The sequence below is a fragment of the Marmota flaviventris genome, chromosome 7 (assembly GCF_047511675.1).
Source record: "Marmota flaviventris isolate mMarFla1 chromosome 7, mMarFla1.hap1, whole genome shotgun sequence".
NCBI lineage: Eukaryota > Metazoa > Chordata > Mammalia > Rodentia > Sciuridae > Marmota > Marmota flaviventris.
The window spans coordinates 19,164,336-19,187,018 of NC_092504.1; the positions used below are offsets into that span (position 1 = coordinate 19,164,336).

General features: G+C 52.7%; 1 protein-coding gene across 2 annotated transcripts in view; it reads right to left on the bottom strand.

The window, feature by feature from the left end:
• Positions 1 to 22,683, bottom strand: part of Ccdc149 (coiled-coil domain containing 149) — a 93,439-nt gene that overhangs the window by 31,853 nt on the left and 38,903 nt on the right. For both annotated transcript variants that reach the window (XM_027945455.2, XM_071614194.1), the window contains exons 4-7: positions 13,182 to 13,289; positions 2,177 to 2,293; positions 1,388 to 1,560; positions 675 to 747 (exon numbers count right to left, since the gene is read on the bottom strand). In XM_027945455.2, the coding sequence (XP_027801256.2) occupies positions 675 to 747; positions 1,388 to 1,560; positions 2,177 to 2,293; positions 13,182 to 13,289 (471 nt within the window). The remainder of the gene's footprint in view (positions 1 to 674; positions 748 to 1,387; positions 1,561 to 2,176; positions 2,294 to 13,181; positions 13,290 to 22,683) is intronic.

The window sequence follows — 22,683 nt, forward strand, 5'->3', positions numbered from 1 at the left end:
GAGCAGCTTGGCGATTTCTGCAAACAAAAGCTAAAGCCGACCACCAGGACAATGAGTGGGCTCTCCCAAACTTCTAGATGGCTGCAGCACTTCACCCTCAAGAAGAGAAATCAATCTATTTTCAAAGCAGAGAAACCCAGGAGATTTTTCTAATTATAACACTTAGAACCAACATCTGCAGAAATAGATATTATCAAACTAATGGTGCTAGAATTAGACTAAATAACAATGGGGAGAATTTAGACTTTCTGTCTTTTCACTGTGACGTGAACATGGTCCTTAGACTGCGATTTCTCCCCTGTTGTTCCTCCATCCCTTGGAAATCATTTTCTTATGGGTGATTATGAGGCAGATAGCATCTAAAGATAGTGGATATTACAAGAAAATAGGCAGGAGCCCTAATTTCATACGGACTGGGGCCAAGAGTACAAATTACCAGATTTGGGGGTTCAGTGTTCCCTGATTAGACTTCAGCAACAAAGGGGCTCTGACAGACACCACTTTGGTGGCCTTTGCTGTTTGGAGGTTAATTGTTACTGGTTATCCCAGGAAAGCGCTCCCCCCAGGTAGAGCTCCCCCCAGGTAAAGCTCTCTGCCTGCAGCTCATAAGAGGGATTAAAACAGGTGACCTTCAGGTGTCAACAGTGGACCGCACCGTCATCCTGACTGAGTACCTTGTATTTGGCGATGTTGGATTTCAGGAGGTTCACCTCTTCGTGGAGTTGCTTTAATCTCTCTTGAAGGTACCTGGAAGAGAACATCCACAGTCAGGATGTGTTTGGGGACCACACAAAACCCACACTAAAGCCCGAGAGGAAACAGTGGCAATCACCTGCCAGCCGGGGCCACTTTGCACACCAGGCTCGCTCTCATCTCAGAAAGGAGGGGAGAAGACGTGCATCTTTGTGACCTTCTCTTAAGTGGATGCGATCAAGGTCAAACATGCCCAAACCACAGACACCCTTCTCTATGCAGGCCTGGCCGAGCTCCCCTCAGGGACAGGGCACAGTGTTCACAGAGTTCTCATTACGAGGGCTCCTCTGGGGGGGGGGGCGACACCAGGCTCAACGTGAAGTCAGACACACGCACACTCTGAAGTTCCCCTCGGGGGAGAGAAACAGCTGAGGGAACTTCTCAATTTATTTTCTCATTCTCCTCCCTCCCCCTGACGGCAATAACGAGGAGCTCGGGTGGCTCCTCACCCTCTGGCCCAACCGGGCGGGTGCGGGCGCGGGGAAGAGGCAGAGGGATGCGCAGGTGTGGGGCCTCTGGCCTTTACCACTAGTGTGTGACATTGGTGTCATTCTGAGGCTGTGACTTCCTTTCCCCTCTAAGGCAATTTTCTCAAATGCCTCAGGGGCTTCCTGCTGGCCCCTGCGGCTCTTGCCTGTTTTCCATGCACAGAGCGTCCACGTCGATGATGCGGTTCTCGTGGCCGCCCAGGATGTGGTTGAGCTCCTGGTTCAGCCGCTGCACCTTGCTCTGGTAGGAAGCCCTCTCGTCCTTCACGTCCTGAAGCTCGTCCACCGAGGCCTGCAGGTCCTGCTCCAGGGACTCGATCTGGAACCCAGGCCGGAGCCGCCCTCAGGACCCACCGCCTTGGCCTGGCTTTGTGGCTCTCCTGCCCTGGGCTTCCTGACCCACATGCCACAGGCAAGGCCCAGGGACCCAGGCAGAAGCAGGGGCCGCCCTTCTGGCCGGCATCACTGGCCCTGAGACCACCGGGCAGGGCAGCCTGGAAGAGCAGAAGCAGGTCCCCCTCCTGCAGCAGACCCTCCGGCCTCAGCTCAGAGAGGCTGAGCTGGACACTGGCGACGGCTGCTCCTCAGAACCACTCAGTAAGAGGGCAGCGCTGTCGGGGCCCCGGGCTGCTCCCTACCCAGGGCCCTGTACCCGAGGAGATTCTGCCGAGAGAAGCCTCGCTCAGCATTTCAGCAAAAACTTGGCCAATTAAGTCCAGTTTTTCACATTTTCTCCCCTCTTGGTCTGTCCTGGGAAGGGGCAAAGTGGCCTGTGTTCAGAACAGAGGCATCGGGCATCGGGGGCATCGCCCCGCGAGCCAGAACCCAGAGCCCGGGGAGCCGGGAGCAGCACGGAGAAGAGCCCAGCTGCTCTTCCCTGCACCGTGTCCCCCTGTGCCAACGCGTCCCCCGCCCTCACAGATGCCAGCCCTCACCTGCTCCTTAGCCCGCTCCAGCTGCTGCACCAAATCTTCACGTTCGTGGGCCGCAAAGTGCCGCACGCCGATCTCTTCGTCCCCGAGCCTCTGTTTGGCGATTGTCATCCTCAAGAGCTGCATTTCCATAGGATGGAGCAGGGGATGGAGAGAGGCAGACGGACAGAAGACAAAGAAACAGAATAGGAAAAACGTAAATCCAAATAAAAGCTCAAGGACACCAGACTGAAACTTCGGATAGGAAATACGCTTTCAAAAAATACTGGGGGAATGGCCGGGTGTGGTGGCACACACCTGTAATCCCAGAGGCTCGGGAGGCTGAGGCAGGAGGATTGTGAGATCAAAGCCAGCCCCAGCCAAAGTGAGGCCCTAAGCAACTCGGTGAGCCCCTGTCTCTAAATAAAAGACCAAACAGGGCTGGGGATGTGGCTCAATGGTCAAGTGCCCCTGAGTTCAATCGCTGGTACCCAAAAGAAATACTGGGGGAAAAAGACAACTGCATGTCGATACGATGGATCCTCTAAAAAATATTTATTTGTTTTTTTTATGTTCTTAGTTGCAGATGGACACAAGACCTTTATTTATTTATTTATTTTTATGTGGTGCTGAGGATCGAACCCAGGGCCTCGCACATGCTAGGCGAGAGAAGCCTTGCTCAGCATTTTAGCAAAAAACTTGGCCAATTAAGTTCAGTTTTTCACATTTTCACAGGATGAGCAGGGGATGGAGAGAGACAGACGGACAGACAGACAGACGAAGAACCGCTGATTCACAACCCCAGCCCTACATGTGTGCAGATGACACGAAGCCCTGGCCTAGAGAGCAAAGGCAGATACACCGTGGGGCAGACTCTGGGTCTCACTTAAGATCAGCAAAGATTCAAAGAGGAGGACCCCACGCTGGAGAGGCCCCCGATGGTGAGCTCCCACGCTCTCAGTGACTAGGTGATACGATCCGGAGCCCTAGAAACGTCCCTACCCAATGACGCGTACCTCCACTTGTGACCATCTGGGCTAAGAATAACCCAGGTAGGGAATGGCTTTGGGGAGGAAGACAGGTAGACTGCAGGGCCATTCAGAGCCAGGGAGCCGGACACAGAGCCCGATGGCAGAGGGTCAGCAAAGGCCGTGGCCGTCAACAGCAAGCACGCAGCTGTTGGAACTGCGGGCTCCGTGAACCGCGTCATGCCAGGCAGCGTCCCCGTGATGCCAGGCTAAGTGGGAAGAGGGGACACAAACTCCCCTATGAACGTGATTCAACTGTCCCCAGAACTCATGAAAGAATGACTGACAGAGTCCACCAAGACACCAACATGGCATGTTTGGGGAGGAGGCTGCCCGGCTACCTGGCCTTTCTTTGTGGCCTAGTTTTTTAAACCATAGGCACAAATTTCATTTGATTCATGGGTTTGAAGATCTCCAGGGAGAAAATCCCAGTCTCCAACAGCATCGTTTTCCAGGGGACCGCCCAGAACCCCAGCTTCTCCAAGGCTCTGCAGCCAGGCCCACCCACAGCTCCAGACCGTGGAGGGAAGGCCCCAGGGGGGTGAAGGGGGCCCAGCAGGAGGTCGCAGAGCCTCCATCCACAAGCCGCCCATCACAGGGACAAACAAGCCACTGAAACGGTGTGTGGTGACAGCACGGCTTCCTGATGCTTCTTGGGGAGGTTTGAGGCCTGAGTCCCCCTCTCCCTGCAGGTGCAGGTGGATGGGCCTTTCCATGGATGAGGACCTGGGGACAGTCTTCGCTGCCCCTCGATGGGACCTGGCCAGGGCAGTCTGCTGGGGCCCTCCTTGCTCCTGCGTGGATCTTAAGAGATCAGTGGAGACGACGTCGTGACTTTGGAAGTCTCTGAAGGGTGCAGGGCAGGGGGACGCAAGGGGCACAGGAAGCAGGAATCAGCAGCCACGGCCTTGGGAGACCGAGGAGGAGGACAGGAAAGCACGTTTGCCCGTGACATTTACTCTGGGTCCTTGTCTGAAAACTACTCTGCTGAATTCAACAGATACTGTGGGGTGCCAGGAGCTGCCGTGTCCCTGGCGTGGGCCAGGCTGGTGGCTGCGATGCGGGGTCTGCTCGCCGTCCCGCCTCTGCCCTGTTCGCGGCTTCTGGATCTGTGACTCTGCCTCCCCAGCAAGCCCCCTGGTAACCCCAAATCCACATTCGAGGTCTCCAGTGATCACTGTGGGACACACGCAGAGTGGTGAAAATCCTGAGGGCCACACATGCGTCCCCTGTTGAGGTCACACGAGGCCACTTCCCCCTCGTGATTCAGCGGGAACCGGAGACGAGGGGACTTCTCACAGCCTCTCCTTAGTGCCAAGGTTTTTGATTTTCAATCCTGCTGGGGTTTGGGGACATTCAACTGTGTATGTTTGTGGGGCACAACATGCTGTTTCAACACACGGAAACAAGGGGTGCTGGTCACGTCTGGGCAATTAGCACAGCCACCACCCCGAACGATTGCCCCCTCCTTGTAGTGAGACATTAAAGCTCTTCTGTTTCAGCTATTTTGAACTAAACCGTGGATTCTTGCTGTTCTCTGGGGCTGGGGAGGCAGGAGGACTCTCCCGACTGCACAATAGAACATGGGGACTTATTCCCCCATCCAACTGCCACCTGGTACCTGTCGACCATCCTCCCCTCCCCCACCCCCTCTAAAAACCACGGTTCCACTCTCTACTGCTCTGAGATCCTGAAGTATCTGTCCTTCTGTGCTTGGTTTGTCTTCCAGATTCATCGTGTGGTCACAAATGATACAATAACATCTTTTTTAAGGCTGAATAGTATTCCATTGTGTGTGAGTGTGTGTGTGTGTGTGTACACACTCACATTTTCCTTATCCATGCAGCTGGTGGTGGACACTGGTTGGTTCTACACCTCGGCTGTTACGAACAGCACTACGGTGACAAGAGCTGGTGTCTCTCACACATACTGATCTCGGTCCTTTGGGATGATACACCCAGGAGTGGGATTGCTGAAGGCCAAGAAGGGGAGCATCCTTCGTGCCACCAGACTCTTGGCTCAGGACGTCAGAACCCAGAAGTGTACGCACAGAGGGACAAACACCAGTGGAACAGGAGCCAGCCGTCAGAGGAGGGCCTGGGAGCCCGGAGCGCTGAGCCGTCCCGTGTGGCCACGGGAGCCGGTCGTGCCCTTAAAGTGGGGACTTCTCCTGGGACATGAAAAGCAGATCGACGGCCTGAGCTTTAAGTAACAGAGACGGCGGTGGCCCGGTCACAGCATGCCTCGCTGACCGCTTCATCCAGAACCCCACAATCAGGTTTGCGTTCTGCCGATTAATCATTCAACGTGTTTATGGAGCTCCGACAGCCACATGAGAGAGTCGCCTTCTATACACGGGCGCCGTGAAGCTTCGATGAACACGCTGACAGTCATTGGGCGTTTAACTTGCACACAGTCGCGACTGCAGGCTGCCGGGCTGCACGGGTGGAAACGCTTGCTTTTTGGAAGTGAGTCCCGAGTGGGTAAGAGCTGGTGGTGAGTGAGTCTGAGATTCAAGTGCGGCGAGCCGAAGGAGCCTGAGATGACAAGATAGGGACGGCAAAGCCCGGGGAGAGTCCTCCTGCCTCCCCAGCCCCAGAGATGAGCTCCTGTGCTCTGGAACCGGCTGCCTGGGGCCCCTATCCTGGCTCCACAGACCAAGCTGTGCAACTCGGAGAATGTATCTGAACATCTCTGGGCCTCGGTCTCCTGGTGGGTAACAACTGGGCAGTGGGGCACTCGCCTGAGGGCTGCTCCAATGTGAGGCGAGAAAGTGGGGGACATTCAGTGGCACCTACTTAGGGGGACTCAAATACACTGGTTCAGCAAAAAAAAAAAAAAGAGAGAGAGAGAGAGAAAAAAAGAATTTTAAAATTTTGGCGACCATCCTGTGGCCAATGCCCTAGCCTGGGAGTGAGGTAGGAAAGTGACTACCGTTGATTTATTAAACGTACAAATATCATGTTTATTAATACATTTGTGCAAAACCACGCTGTTGATATCTTCTGTGATACTACAACTCGGCAGCATGACCACAACAAGGTGCCCCGAATTCCTGGGCAAGTTAAGGGAACATCAAGGAGAGCTTGGGCTGGACACGGATTTTGCCTTGTGCCAGGCGGATTGCGGCACCTGCCCCTCATCAGAGACGTCGCGTCTTCCTGGGGACACCTGGCGCCACCCCGGAGCATGAAAGGGGCTCCACAAACGTCAGCGGCTCTTGGCTCACTGCTCACATGGGGCCCCGCGAGGGACGTCCACCCTTCCAGCTGCACCCTCACCTGCAGGGCGCAGGCAAACAGGGCTGATGTCCCCCCTCGGAAAATGCCACCAGCCAACTGCTCAAGGCACTTGACTCCCTCAAACAGGGCTGTCCGGGTGCCACCACCCGCCTCCCCTGCCAGCCCGCAGGTGGGTCCGAGCCCCGCGCAGCCCCCCTCCACCAAGAGATGCATCCATGTGCTGATTGGGATAGAAATAAATGTTTATGAATGGATTACGGCGCCAGGCATCAGCCCGCGGATGAGGCACAGCTGCAGCTGGGCCGTAGCTGAGGGAGATGGCCCCAAACAATGTGCTGAGATGGCTTGGAGAGCCCTTCCCCCAGCCGCCAGGACCCTCCCCAGGCTCCGAGTGAGGAAGACTCGCTTCCTTTTTTGATCTGGGCCTTTCTCTCTCATGGCCCTCAAACGCTCCACCTCGTCTTGTTTTCGATCACCTGAATCTATTTTACCCAACAGGCAGGCAGCCAGGTGCCAGAACAGCTATTCTGTGTTCAGATCATTACTCCTGGCTGTGTGCTCTTGGCAAGCTATCTAAACTTGCTAAGCCACATGTGACTTGACTTGTTGGCTTTTAAAAAAGAAAATAAGGATAAAAGTTATCTTGTAGATAGGACAACCATGTATGGTTGCCCAGGCTGTGCACTGCACATCTGCAGCTCCAGGGGTTTCCATTCCTAGTATGTGAAGATACAGTGCAATGGCCACTGTTCATATGACTCTCGACAGAGCTTTAGAAGTGCAATCCCCAGTTACACTTGGGGTTACACTTCAGACACAGTGGCTATTATCTCCCAGGGCTATTGGAAGAGTCAGATGAAGGACCTGCTAACAGGAAGTGGATGCCCACCCTTCTTTGGCCCTTGTCCTCGTATAGGGCTGCAAATAGCCCACCTGGGGAGAGGGCAGCAGGAAAGGCATTTATGAAACATCCACTGGGCCCGGGCTGGGCTGTGCCGAGCAACCTCATAAACAAGGCCCGCCCCTCCTATTGGTGGGGCAGGGTACTGGGATTGAACTCAGGGCCACTCGGCCACTGAGCCACATCCCAGCCCAATTTAGAGACAGGGTCTCACTGAGTTGCTTAGTGCCTGGCTTTTGCTGAGGCTGGCTTTGAACTAGTGATCCTCCTGCCTCAGCCTCCTGAGCCTCTGGGATTACAAGCATGAGCCCCTCCGCCCCGCTGAAACCACACTATCTTGATCAGGGGGTCCACTCAGGCCCCGAGCTCATCTAAGCCAGGACGGGCTCAGGGATGCTCTCTGAGGCCAAGTGCATCCGATTCTCCTGACCAGGAAACATCAGGGAGTGCTGAGCTCCTGCGCCTGCTGCTGATTGGCCGAGCCTGGCCCAGGGATCAGGACCAGGAACCCAGGCAGGGCAAGATGTGACGCCTGGTGTGGCGGAGGCCCCCACTCCCACAGTGCAGTGTAAGTAGCTTCTGTAACGCCCGGGCGGGGGGCTTCTCCTTCTGTGCCCTCTCCCGGGGTTTCCCGCCGGCCAGGGCATCTCTCAGCTCTCTGTGAAGCATAAGCTCCCAGAACTCCCGTCCCTCCTCTAGGACCATGACAGACATCCACAGCTGAGCCACCTTTGTTTTAGGGTGTGTCCTTTAATGAGTCACCTGCAGGCTGATGGCCTGTCTTTATTGGCTGGTGGCTTTGACTCATTGGTCTGCTCGTCAGATCCATCCAGAAGTCCCACGTCAACAGAGGATGGTCACAGAAGGCTCTGTCACTGCCGATGCCAACCCTGGATGAAGCAGAGGTGTTAAGACCCTCACCTGCTGCCACATAAAGCTCATCGTTAGGGCAGAGCCCGGGCTCATGTCACCGCGCTCACTTTAAGTCTGCGGCGGGGGCCCAGGACGTGGGAACGCGTGACGCTGACAGCCAGTGACCCGGCTGGGCTTCCCGGGCTTCATCGCAGGTGTGCTGCAGGACACGTCGTCCTCTCTAACGGAGGCCACTGTGGGGGGACGCCCTCCTCCAGGGCACGGCGATGACGAGGGCTGAGCTCTGGGGACCCGGCCGCCACCTGAGGCTTCTCACCCCAGTGCTGTTTCCACTGGAGCACAAGGACACAGGTGGCCGCCAGGAGGGACGACCTTCAGGCTCCGTGGAGCTCTGTACTGGAGGCTTCTGGGCCACCCTGGGCCTGTGTGGCATTAAGGACAGCAGTGACACTGGCCCTGCCAGGTGCTCACCCAGGGCAGGCACCCGACGCCTTTCACCAACAACGGCCCCCGTCCAGCCAGGACACCCCACTGGTCTTCCCAGCAGAGCCACCGTCCCATGATTCTGTGCGTCTGGTTTCCTGCTCTCTGTTCCCCAGCTGAGGGACCGTAAGCCCCCCGGGCGGGAGGCCCTCATCATTCTTGTTCCTCAATGTCTCTGAGCCACTGGATGTTTGTCAGCCCTACGTGGTGACACTGAGGACCGCTCTACGGGAGGCGTTGTTATGGCCATTTTACAGATGAGGAAACTGAGGCTGGAGAGGAGCAGAGCTGGGGTCTTCACCCGGGTTGGGACCTCCTGGACGGGGTCCCTCTGCTCCTGTGCACAGTGGCAGGCTGGAGCCGTGCTCTGGGGACAGCGAATCCTACCGTGGTGGAATGGTGTCTGTCCTGGCTTCAGACTTTGTGCACAGAAAATGACAGCGACCGCGGCTTCCCACCCCAGAGGCTGGTTCACTAGCGCCCCTCCTGGGGCCAGGGACCTGGCTGTCCTCTGCTGGCTTTATTGTCCTTCGACTCCCAGAGGCCTCTGCCGTCCTCCAGGTCCACCTCCCTGAACCCACTCTGCTCCGGATGCCCGATGGGGAGGCAGGCGGCCCTGGGGCGGGAGAGGGTCCCTCTGGGACCTGAAGCCCCCGTTGGTCCTTATTCCTCACATACTGACCCAGTGATTGTCGGGGCCCCCCAGGCCCTGGACAGCTTCTCCTGGTGGTCGATGGCATCGCCACCCCTCCCTTCCCCAGGGGGCTCTTTCCTCTTGACCTTGAAGACCTGGGATTTTAAGGCAGGGGCGGAATCTGACGGGTCCCTTCCTGGCACCTCTCATCTGGTTTGGGCTGGGTCCCTGGTGACCTGGGAGCCTGAGAAGTTCCTGGGCGCTGGGCGGCTGGACCGCAGGTGGCGGTGGATCAGGTCGCTCTCCTGGGCACAGGAAGCCCGGCCCCAAGCTGCTCCTAAGCCAGGTGGCAGCGAATCCTGGGGGCTGCAGGGTGCCGAGGCTGCAGCTGGACGAGTGGAGCAATCAGTCTCCCCTAAGATATCCAGGGAGTCACTTCCCTCCACCTGGTTCCTCAACACAGCGGAACTAGGGTCGGGGCTTCCCGAAATGTGGCCTAGGGTCGGCAGTGACAATGGCACTCGGAGGTCAAAAGCTTCCCCCTGGATGGCCACTCACGCATGACCGCCGGCTGTCTGGCTGCACCTGGAGCCGCGGTGGTGGCCAGGGTCAGGGCTGAGCGGGGAGCAGGCCGCCCGCTGTCTGCAGGGGCTCCCCAGGCCGCGCGCCTTGGGCTGGTTCTCTGCTTCCCCAGGTTGCCCAGGAGGCCTCGCCCGCGTGAGTGGCCGCGCTGACCAGGTGGCAGCAGCCTCTGCAGCGTCTGTGTCTCTTTCTCTTTCTTTCCTTGAACCCTTTGTTGAGCCTCTCCTCATTCCCCGACTTGCTCACTTACTTCCGTTCCTTCAATAAAGATCATGTCTCATGTTGAGAACGAGGACGCCCCTTCCCAGGGACACTGCAGTACCTAAGGTGGCCCTCAGCCTGAAAAGAGCTGACCCCTGGGGCTAGGGTGCCACACGGGTGCAGTGCAAGGGCAGGCAGGGCAGGACACGTGGGCAAGCACAGGACTGGCACCTAAGAGCTGGCAAAGGCTCCACTTGACCTGTGGCCTGAGCGAGGAGCAGGAGCCTGCAGAGGAAGGCAAGGGGAAAAGCCGTCTAGGCAGAGCAGACAGCAGGCTCAAAGGTCCTGCGGCAGACGGTGGCCGAGCAAAACACGGCTGCGACTAGCTTAGGTATGAGGCGAGCCTGGTGAGGATGCGGCTGGAGCAGTCTGGTGAGACTGTGGAGGCCGGCACCCCAGGACGGACTGAGGAGGCTGGCACACCAGGACGGACTGTGGAGGCCGGCACACTAGGCCGGGAGGTGGCCCAGACCTGGGAGATGATGGCAAGGTTGCAGCAGCCAGTGACATAACGAACCAGAAAAAACCTCCCGAACCAAACCTCCGAGGGTCGGCCGTTCTCTGCCCTGCAGTCCCAGGGGCTGTGACCTGCTGTCACTGTCAAATGAGTCACCTGGCCTCATGCTGAGGACTGGGGTGGCCTGGGGGAGGCTGTCCATGACGCACAGGGCCTGAAAACAGACCAGCCCTGGAATGTTAGAGGCCAAGGAGGACGCAGACGAAGGCTTCTCTCTCCCTCTCTCTCTCTCTCTTTCTCTCTCTTTTGTGGGGGCTGGGGGCCGGGCTGAGCTCCTCTGGCTGAGCTCCGCTGGACACTGTCACATCGCCCTGGATATGAGTCACTCGACTCTGAGCCTCGGGGGAGAAGACAGTTGATGAACGTGTCCGGCCTCTGAAACGAAGACCCAGGTCCCAAGCAAATCGCGACATTCAGAGGCGCAGAAGCTTAATGTGCACACACGAGCATGCACACGCACACACACACACACACACGCACACACACACACACGCATGCCCCCCCTTCTTTCCTTGAACACCAGCTGCTGATGTCGATGCCTAAACTTTCACTCGCTTAAAAGGCAAAAAGATTAAGTGACCAAAAGGCAGGAAGGCGTCTAGGAAAGCTGGAGCAGGGGTCACCACCCCCAGTGGAGGGAACAGGACAAGAACCCGCCAACCAGGAAGAGCCACGGACCTCCAGATCACGCCTTAGGACGTCCCCGAAACGCCGCCAGCATTTGCACGAGCTTAGAGAAAGCTGCACGCATTTCACTTCGTTCTCTGTAAAACCTCGCCCTGCTGTTATCACAGAGGAAGGGACCAAGAAGGTCTGGTCTCTAATTAGTGACCAAACACCTAGGTGACAGAGCTCGAATCCTGTGACCATGACTAAAACTACACACGAGGCCTGATTAGCTTGTCCAGTATTAATCAGAACCTTTCCTGGGTGTTCTCTCTACCCCCTATTTCATGGCCAAGAATAGTACAGCCTAATTTCTCAAATTTATGTGAAATCCAAAAGGTTTTCTAAAACCTTAATTTTAAAAAAATTAAAAAATGAAGGCAGACAGAGTAGAGAAAAGGCTATGTAACAAAGGTTCTAAGCCCATTTGCTGTTACTGTAACAAAATAGCTGAGGCTGGGTGCATTACAAAGAGGTTCTGCAGGACTGATTGGTTCTGTCAAGGGCCAGAACATGGCAGGATGGTGTGACAGGGATGGGTGGTCTGTGCCCAAGAGCTCAGGCAGCCAAGAGGAAGCCTATCCAGAAAGGAGTCAAGTTTGCTCTTTTATAACAAGTGGCTGTTCTGGGAACTGACGCACTCCAGGAGACCAGCGTCAGTCCCTTCCTGAGGGTGGTCATGAAGTGAACACCTTCTATTAGCCCCACCTGTTAAAGGTCCCAGCACCTTTTGATACTGTTGCCCTGGAGACCAAACTTCCAAAAATGTGACCCTTGGGGACAAACCATCTCCAGAGTGCACACCATCCCAGCTGAACGTACGTCTTCAGATCCGGCCTCTGATGCAGCAGGTCTCTCCCAGACAACTGTCCCAGACAACAGTGTCATTTCTTTTTTTAAGTGACCATGTTGCAAAAATGGCGCCTTCCAACAACCAACAACTCCCAGCAAAAGCAGTTACCATCATTTGTCAACGAATTTGGTGACATCCAGAAAACACTTCCCCAGGAAAGCTGCTCTCAACACACACACACAATATGTGCTGTGTGTGTGTGGGGGGGGGGGTTGTTTTTTGTTTTGTTTTGGTTTTGAGTCAGAATCCAGTGCCATCTCCATTCCAAAATCTGCCTCTGGCAAGAAGTTGAAAATAAATCTATCTTGGCAAAACAGGAAATTATTTTGGAGGACAAAATTAAACTTGGGTAGTTTTTCTTTCCTTTCCCGATTGTACTTTTGTTCACGGCTTCAGCGGGAGAAAGAGAGAGTACGCACATCGAGCTTGGAGTTTATGAGTTCATATTTTATAATTAACGTTGCCAACAGGGGAGTCTGATTAATACCAGGCAGTGGATTTTGAGCAATGTTCCATACAAATTGCCAAATTTAGCAATAAAATAAATTGGTTATGTGAACATAATTAGTAGGATGACTACTTAAAATTCAAAACTGAATGTGAATAATTCCAAATCATCTGAGCCACAAATCCATTATTTGTACAGAAGGGGAAAGTATAGCGTTTGGGTTTTATTTTGCCCTCAACCGCAATGTTCTCCACCACCAAGCTGAGCATAATGAAACCCCTGCACCCGGTTGTAACAATGTTTTAGAGCAACCCAGAAACACATGTGTCAGCAGATGTGCCCACAAACACAAACACACACACACACACACAGCAATGCAATAAAGATTAGAAATGCTAAACTGAATTTTCTTTGCAAATGTCAAAATCTATCACAAAATTTCCAGCCATGGTGCATTACATTTTTCCGACATGCTATATATACATAACCTCTAGAGTGCAATCACACAGTAGAGCTCTTTGCCTGTAAAGAGTCACGGTACCTTATTGTCACCCTGGACCTCTCCAAGCCTCTGCTGAAGTTCTTTAATTTCTTCTCCCAGATGTTTGTTTCGCTCCTGAGAATCTCTCAGTAGTTGTGCAAGATTAGCCTGGAAATATCAACGCATCAGGAAACACGATCAGAAACAGAGCAGTGGATAAATGCAGGGCTTGGTGGGGTCTACTAATGCTGGTGTCTGAGCCGGGCAGAACCCCACAAAGCCCCTTAGAGCACACACCCATGAACAGAGCAGCTGTGCAAATCACACCACTGCAGGTGAGGCTGCCGTGAGCCTCCTACTGGGGAGGTCCTCTGGACAGCGTCCACCAGTCAGTTGTGTATGACTGTTTCAAGAATTTTCTAAGAGCCCATCATGAAAATACCCAGCTTGAAAGTGGACAGAATCCAATTCTATACTTTGGGCCAAACAACAGAAGGGAAGTTTATTTTCTGATTCAGGTAAGTTTTCCCCCCTTTTAAATGTGTCTTGGTTAATGAGCTTTGCTTTGCTAAAAGTACGCAGAATGTGGATCTCGATTTTAGGAGGCAGCCCAAGAGGTCATGACGGGTGACAGCTTCTAAAATCAGGACCCCGAGGTGACTCTTCAGTCCTGGGCTGATTCCCCTCCCTGTCCCCTTGTTCTAGCTCCAGGGAAGCCATAGCCAGGACCCTTGCTTCCATGCCCATGTCCATGACGCCACACCTCCATTGAGCTGGACTCTGTGGCCACATGGGAGGCCCTGCCAGCCAGCTGCCCCCTCCATGCACTTCCACCCCCTCCCAGACTGCCTGCCATGGCCTCTTCCAGGTTCCCTGGAGCTCCTGGCCACCCACTAGCTACCTGCTTCCATCCACGGCAGCTTTCAACGGCCACTGTGGCTCGGGGCTTGCTCTCGTGGCTTTCTGTTGTACAGAACACTGTTCTTTTTGCAAGGGCGGCCTGCCCCACCTCTCGCCTTGCCGATCACGTTCCTTCTCAGCTTTAGCAAGGCCACCACCAGCAAAAAGCCGAGTGTTCCCCTCCTGGGCTCCACGTGTGGCTCCCTATAGGACCTGCGTATGAGCAGGTGTCCTAAAGACTCGGGGTGAAGAAGGAAGGGGCAGGAGCCAGCCTGCCTCAGGCCTGGGTGGGGGACTGCAGAGAGCGCTGAATAGATTCCCTTCACGTTGCAGCTGAGGAAACCAAATCCAGGGACGCGGGGAGACCAAGCCAGAGGAGGTGGCTGCATCTCCAATGACGTCGATGTCAGGTCTTCGGGGAGTGCAGGGTTATGGAGGCAGTAAGAGAGAAGAAGGGGAAAGAGCACAGGCCTGGCCTCATCTGGCTCCCTCCACAGCCTTGGGAGAGAGGTCCTGCTGCCTCTGCCCTCGGGGTCCCCTGCCTCCCCCACGCTCTCCTCCCTTGGAGTCAGGCCTGACCCCATCTCAGCACAGTGACATCCTCTGTCCTCTCCCAGAACTGGGACCGCCCTCACAGCCCACCTGCTCATTCCCTGCCACCTTCAGGATGCTGCTCAGAGGTCACCGCCCAACAGGGGCCACCTGGGCCACTCAGTTGAGTACCGCGACCTTCCCCTGGGCCGTCCTTTCTCCCAGAGGCCTGCCATCTCCTAACACGCCGTGTGATTTACTTCTGGGTTTATTGCCTACTGTCTATGCCCTGCCCCGCTCCCTGCTAAACAGAAGTTCCACGAGGGCAAGGAACTTTGTTCTCTGCTGACCTCTCCCCGGCGCCCAGTAGATGCCCTGTCGGTATTGGTGGACGGAGGGTCAGGAAGCCGAGTCTGGAGGCTGCTATGTCCTCAGCCCAGGAAGGGATGGCAAACAAGGACACCGAGGGCCAACAGCCGAAGCCAGGGCCCGGCCCGAGTCTTGGATGGAAAGCACACTCGTCCCCACAGGTGGGATTCGGCTCGGGGGCCTCTCGTTAGCTGGAGCATTACTTAGCAACACAGGCTAATTTTGCATCCCCATTTTTACAAAATGCGTATCTTACACTATTTGGGTTCTAATTTTCCCAGATCACTCTTATGAGACAAAAAGTTGGTGAGGGGCTGGGGATGTGGCTCAAGTGGTAACGCGCTCGCCTGGCATGCGCGGGGCGCTGGGTTCGATCCTCAGCACCACATAAAATAAAATAAAGATGTTGTGTCTACTGAAAACTGAAAAATAAATATTAAAAAATTCTCTCTCTCTCTCTTTCTAAAAAAAAAGTTGATTAAACAGGAGGACAATTAATTCCCATTTCATAGTAGGAAAGCAGAGGACCAAGAGCCACCATGACGGGCGGCGTGTGGAAACTTCTCTGGGTGGAACCAGATAGACTCTAACTGGGCTGGGTCACCCGGCCCAAGTTCCTAACCCTTGAGTGTCCTCACCTGTAAAACAGCGAAGAACACACATGTGACCATCTGTCACTTCAGTGCTTGGCATACAGTAGGTGCTGGTTAAAGCCTGATCACCCCCTTGACTGAGGCCCTTCAGGAGCTCCAACAAGTACCTGGTAGACAGCTGTGGGGAAGCAGCTGGTGCCTCCTTGGACACACTGGCTGCCTGTGGCCTGCCCTCCCCTGCTCATTAGCCATTCACTTATTTACACAACAAGGGTTCACTGAGCATCTCTTGTGCGCCAGGCACTGTATTAGATCTGGAGAGAGAGCACTGAGCAATGCAGACGAAACCCCTTGCCCTTGTCAACATGCACCTAATTAATGACATTAAATTAGGATAAATAAAGACAGCATGTTGCATATTAAGTGCCCCAAAGAAAAAGCCGGCGGAGAGAAGGGAGAGAGTAGAGAGGGGGTCACACTGAAACCGAGACTCGGCAGAGAGAGCACAAGCCTGGGCACCCGGGAGAACATTCCAGGCAGGGGAAGGGCCGCCTGGCTTTCATCTCCCCCTCCCCATTGCACCTCAAGCTTCCATTTGAAGGAACCGTCCCAGGCCACAGCGGAGTCCAAGGATCCTGACTGGCCTCCGGGTCACTTTCCTCCCACTCACGGCTCTCTTCCCTGAGCTCAAAGTCTCACCAGCAAGTGGCCTCAGCCTCTCCCCCACAGCACTCCAGAACGTCCCCAGACGTGAGCTCACTGTCCTCTCCTGCATGAGCAAACACACTCCCTCACCACTAGGACAGGTCACCAGACAGGAGAGACTGTCCCGGGGAGGAGCCACCCTGAGCTGGCTCTGTCCAGGGCCAGCTGCCACCTGCAGTCAGGAAGACCTCAGCATCGTCACCTGGAGGAGACTGCAAAATTCACCCCCCAGGAGGCTTCTCCTTAACAGTGGGAAGGATCCGGAGAAAAGAAAAAAAAAAAAACACTAATAAAAGACAAAAAATATACAATAAAGAAGTCAAGAGCTTCCCTAACCCTAACCCTTTTTGAATCAGTAACAGCCTGTGCCCCTCAGGCACAGGAGAAGACCCTGCACTCACAACTCTAACTGCAGTAGCTGACCCCGAAGAGCTCAGCCCATCAGTGGTAAAAGACCCCATCCCTTCCTCTAATCCATCACTGATGGAGACTTTTGTAAAATGCAATAAACGCGAATTACTAGGAAAATGAATTTAAGAAGACATCAAGATAAAACTTCAAGTGTTTATTGTCGGATTCAAAAGACATAAAAGCATGCTGTCAGATTGCTAGAAAAGCCTCTGAACACCGACTCTCAGTTTCTGCACCATCTTATCAAAAACCAGAAACAATTAGGTTGCAGTCTGCCTTGGTCCGTGGGCCTCACTTTGAAAAGCATTGAGTTGAAGGATGCTCCCAGGTATCTAGATACTAAATCAGAACAGGTGCCTGCATAAGCAGCAGTGGAAGATTCCAGAGAAACCTGGGGCAGAGGCCTGGCTGCTTCAGGAAACAGCAAGTTGGAAACCCCACAGTGATGATCGAACGTTATGTACTCTGCAGCCTGGCCGAAAAGAACTCTACCAAAGTCAAGTCAGGCATTTCTTTCTCTTTTTTGGTACTGGGGATTGAACCCGAGGTGCTTAACCACGGAGCCACATCCCCAGCCCTTTTTTATATTTTATTTAGAGACAGGGTCTCACTGAATTGCTCAGGGCCTCACTACGTTTTAGAGGCTGGCTTTGAACTTGCAATCCTCCTGCCTCAGCCTCCCGAGCCACCAGGATTACAGGCACACATCATCTCACCTGGTTAAAGTCAGGCATTTCTATATTATCCACTAAATAATGTTCAATTAAAATCCCAGGGGGTGGGTAGCCAGTGGTAGAGCACTTACCTACCACAGGTAAAGGTGAGACACTGGATTCGATCCTCAGCACCACATAAAAATAAATAAATAAAATAAAGGTATGAAAAAGATAAATCCCTATGCCTCCAAGTCAGTTCATCTCAATCTTCCCCCTACCGCCACCCCCATTTTAAACTTGACCCTGGGATATAATGGGCTGGGGGAGGAGCCACTACCTTAAAGCAGGTGACTGTAATTTTCTTTTACATTTAGCAGACTGGATTACCTGTCAACACACAATTCTTTTCTATTCAACCCTTCCACCTCCTCAACTCCAAAACAATAACTCTGAAAACTAGAAAATGACTATTCTGATATGGTACCTAATTCCTTGACATACACCTTAAAGAACAAAAGAAGAAAAGAATAAAGAAAGAAAGAAAAGCCATACATTTCAAAGCACTCAGAATGGAGGAGGAAAGTTCACACAATTCTTCTGACCAAAAATAACACCCGTGACTCACACACTCTCACTCCAGCCATCCATCAAACCAATGCACGGCGCCTGCTTATAATTTATCAGCTATGCAGAGCGTTTTTGTCTCCGTGTTATTGAGAAGGACTCGGTGACCATCAGTTTAGAACAGCAGCACCGTGCAGGGGAGATGTCGGGGGGAGTGGCGGGGATCTAGGAAGGGTTTCCCAGGGAAGGCAGCAGCACCAGGGATTATTTCCTCCCCATCTCTGGGCAGAGGTCGGCATCGATAGCAAAACATGCCATGATCCACAAAGAGGCCTCTTAAACATTCAGATCCAGCCAGGGCCAACATTAGAGGTTGATATTTTCGCCCTGATAATAGAGGCATGCAAATATAGTGGAGTCGACTAGAGAATCCAAACATGCCAGTCACTCTTTCTAGCGAGGGGTTTGTCGATTACAATTGTGCTGGGGAAGGGAGAGGGGGTTTGGTGGACACAGAGTGGGGCCTCGGGCTGTGCTCTCTGAACACCTGCCTCCGACAGGGAGCAGCTGGACCCCTCCCACAGGGAGGTGTGCCACAGCCGCTCACCAAAACCAGTTCCTACCAGGGGAAGCGGGGTGCCTGGAAATGCTCTCTGCACAGGGGTGACAACCACACATCCTGACAGGTGGAGGGAAACAGAGCCCAGGGACGAGGGAGCAGCTGGCTCCCGCCCCCAACCTCTAGGCAACGTCTGTGCAGAGAGTCTCACTGGAATTCTTCTCTGGAATTGCCGCTGCAGGGTAAACCCCAGCTCTTGCTCTACCACCCCTCCAGTTCCCCTACAAGTGGCACAAAATATGTTAGAACAGTTTGTACCATAGATGCCATATGATTTTTTTTCTATTCTATAAAATGTTTTGTAGGAGGTGTATTCTGACATATCGTATATGCATGGAGTATAACTTCCCATTTTTGTAGTTGTACAGGATGTGGAGTTAGCCTAGTCTTGCATTCGTATATGAACATAGGAAATTTATGTGTGATTCATTCTACTGTCTTTCCCATTCCCAACTCCCCTTCCCTTCATTCGCCTGGGTCTAATCCAGTGAACCTCTATTCTTCCCTTCCCGTCCCATTATTGTAAGACAGTATCCACATATCTGAGAGAACATTTGGCCTTTGGTTTCTTTGAGGATTGGCTTATTCACTTAGCATGATAGTCTCCAGTTCCATCCATTTACAGGCAAATGCCATAATTTCATTCTTTTCTATGACCGAGTAACATTCCATTGTGTGTATGTATACCACATTTTCTTTATCCATTCATCTGTTGAAGGGCACCTTGGTGGGTTCCATACCTTGGCTATTGTGAATTGAGTTGCTATAGACATTGATGAGATGTCACGTGATTTTTACACTTATAAGAAATGATGGGCAACTTTTAAATATAATTATCATCATATTTGGCATTGACCATGGCTATTAAGGATTCCTATCTCAATGGTTAGGGAACAGACAGTGGCTCATAAAAGGAGATTTCAGGATACTAGCTGTAAGAGACAGCCCTAAATCTTTCACATGGGGAGAAAAGGACCTACTAAATTTAATTTCTGTGCCTGCTGTTAAAAATGAAAAGATGGACAAGAGGGACATCAGAATAAGCCCCCCCCAAATTATACACTATTACCATCTAGCTTTCCATCGCTGTAACCAAAGTACCAGGCAAGGCCGGCTGAAAGGAGGAAAAGTCTACTTTGGCTCATGACTTCAGGGGTTTGGTGCACGTCTGGCCATCACCATTGCTTGGGGCCCCAGGGGGGCAGAACATCACGGCAAGGGCTGGGGGAGGAAAGTGCTGAGCTCCTGGTGGCCAGGAGGCAGACGGGGGCCCAGGGGAGATGAGCTCTTCCAGGACAGGCCCTCGTGACCCACTTTCTCCAGCCAGGCCCCACTGGCCTACAGGGGCCACCAGTCTGTCCATTCAAACTGGGATGGATTAATTAGGTTACGGGTCTCACGATCGGATCATTTCACCTCTGAACATTCCTGCAAGAACACAGGAGCTTTGGGAGGACACCTCACATCCAAACCAGAACACGGCCACTGTGTTATTGTGAGCTGAAGGTGGCTGCTGACTGACAGATCCAGGAAGAGCTCTACACACCCTCTTTTCTGCCTAAAACTGGAGCATAAACTTCCGATTGTGAAGATGTCCCTCTGTCCAGTGCCTAGAAAGACTGCTCCCCAGAGACAGAGGGTCAGAGTGGGCACAAGGGGAGCTTTCATAAACATTACTAACATAACCCTTAGTTCTCACAATTTTTTTCCCAATATGTTTCTAGTCACTTTCCCACAATTAGTCCCCAAAGCCCAACTTACCTGTCTTTTTTTCAGGACGGTAATATTAGCTCCACGCCTAGCACTTCTTTGAGTTTTACTTCTTTTCAGCAAACTCCCATTGGACATAAAATATTAATAAAACTGTGTGCTTTTTTCCCTCCTGGGCTCTGTCTTTTGTTATTTAAATTTGCAGGCTGCCATCATCAAACCTAAGAGGGCGGGGTGGGGAGAAGTTCAGCCTCCCCAGCAGAGAAAAACAGAACAGGTGGAGACCAGGCTTCTGACCTTGCACTCTTCCAGACACTGGGAACAGGAGTCTGGCAGAAGGGACACAGGTTCTCACCTGAGTCCTTACACAGTTCAGACCAAGGCTGGGAGAAGAAAGGAACAATCCCCCCGTCATCCTGAATCTTTGGATATTTATTAGATAGACACATTTCGAGTAACCCAACCATGGAAAAAATTATCCCACATCACAACATAAAACGAGACAGACCACAAATTCCTGTAACATGCCTCTCAATCTGCAGACTTACAAATCAGAAAGGGAACTAAAAAATGAGACAGAGAGAAAAAAGACAAGACAAGCAAACCCCTTGATCTAGGCACTTCCTCAGGAAGAATCAGGAAAAAAGAGAGAGAGAGAGACCACAGATTTAGCAAATGCTGCTCAACTACTTGGTATTAAAAAGGTTGACACCCTGGCCTCTTAAATCCACACCTTCAATAGGGCAAAGCACCAGATTAAGCAAGAATGCATTAAAAAAATGTTTGATGATACATGGAATCTTCTTGAAAGGTGTGATTGATAGCAAATTTAATTGCAATGTCTCCTCCACTGCTTCCGTCTGACGGTGAGTCCCATGTGAACAGCAATTGGGCAGAGCTTGCTTCTCTGAGCAAGGGCCCCCCATTTCACAGCAACTGCCCAAACGAGGACCTCTGCTGCAGGGACAGCTTTCTTATTTACCAAAAACCACACAGCGAGCTTGTGTTGTGCATATCTGTTGGCGGTGCCAGGAACCATCAGCAGCCCACCCCTCTCTCTCAGAACACACATTTGCTAATGAATGCATTGCTAATGAATGAATGCATCGGTGGGGTGTGGGGGGGTGCTATTTAGATAAATGTTAGCTTAATTCTGGTCATTATGATCTGGCTTCTGCAACTTACCTCCCATGATAGCTCCCAAGTTCTCTAGACTTTGTGAGCTCAAATTTCCTCATATTAAATTGGGGGTGTGTGGGGGGGTGCTCCTGCTTCCCTTACAAAATCATCGCAAGGATCCACATGGCTTATGGAAAGGTGTGCTGGTGCTCAGACTGAAGTTGGCGTCGATATGATCTGGGACCTCAGATTTCCTCCTCGTTTCCCTGGTGTAACGGTTAAGTTGTGTCGTTCAAAGTGTTGCGGAAAGATCCATCTCAAAGCACTAGAGGTCTCTGAAGGTAGTTTAGGTTCTGAGCATCAAACCAGGACACATATACAAAGTCACTCTGATTCGCAGTCACGGGGGACGGAAATACGCTTGACCAAGAAGACCTTTCTACCCAAATAAAAGGCTCCCTCGCATCCCACAGAGGGCCACTGTGTATTCTGCTTTCTCCAGGGTTGTCAACGTGTGCTTGTCACCGTATAAATAAGCCATCGCTTTGCCGTGGCAAGGAAGCAAGACGCCCTCCTGGATGGGAAGCGACGCCTCCCCTGGTACAGCCGCTCAAAATCAAGTGGGGACAAGACAAAGACCTTCAAGGTGCGTTTGTTCCTTCAAGGAGGAGTTTGCAGAGGGAAAATGTGGCGCTGTGACCAGAAAGGACCCCAACTCCTGAGAAGATTAGCCCAAGACAATTTAAACCCCCCCTTGTGGAGCTGCTTATTTAGCAAAAGAAAAATATTTGAAGGGTCGTTTGAGATCCTGGGGTGATCTCTGGCGGCAGCACACAGGGGCGCGCCAAGCGCGCTTCTGCCTGGAGTGACGAGGAGACGTTTTCATTTCAATGTCCCCTGAGAGGCTATTAGTGCCATCGCTGTTGTCACGATTCCTTCACAGCTTCTTTACCGGATGATTTGCCGTTGGAAATTGAGTTGTTTTAAAAAAGGATTCCAAGCTCCCAAAGAAAGCCCGGCAACTGCATTTCTAGAACTACAAACATTAAAGTTCTAGTCTGTCCCCTAAGGAGGAGATTTTAAAAAGCAGGAAAAGAAAATCACGGCCAGATCCTGGTGGCCGCAGGAAGGAAGATGGGCCCAGCGTGGGATCCCCAGCTGGTCTGTGGGTCTCCAGTGTTCCTAAGTGGACAGGGCATTTAATTTGGAGGCTTCCGGAATGGCTGGATTGATGGTTGACTATGCTTCCTCCCCATTCCATTGTTCTATGCATCAAAGAACCCCAAACCTGACCTGGATGCCAGACTGCATGTGGGTGGGCTTGAGTTCTAGTCCTGCTGCTAGCCTACTGTGTCCTGCTAGCCTACTCTGTGTGCTTGGGTAAG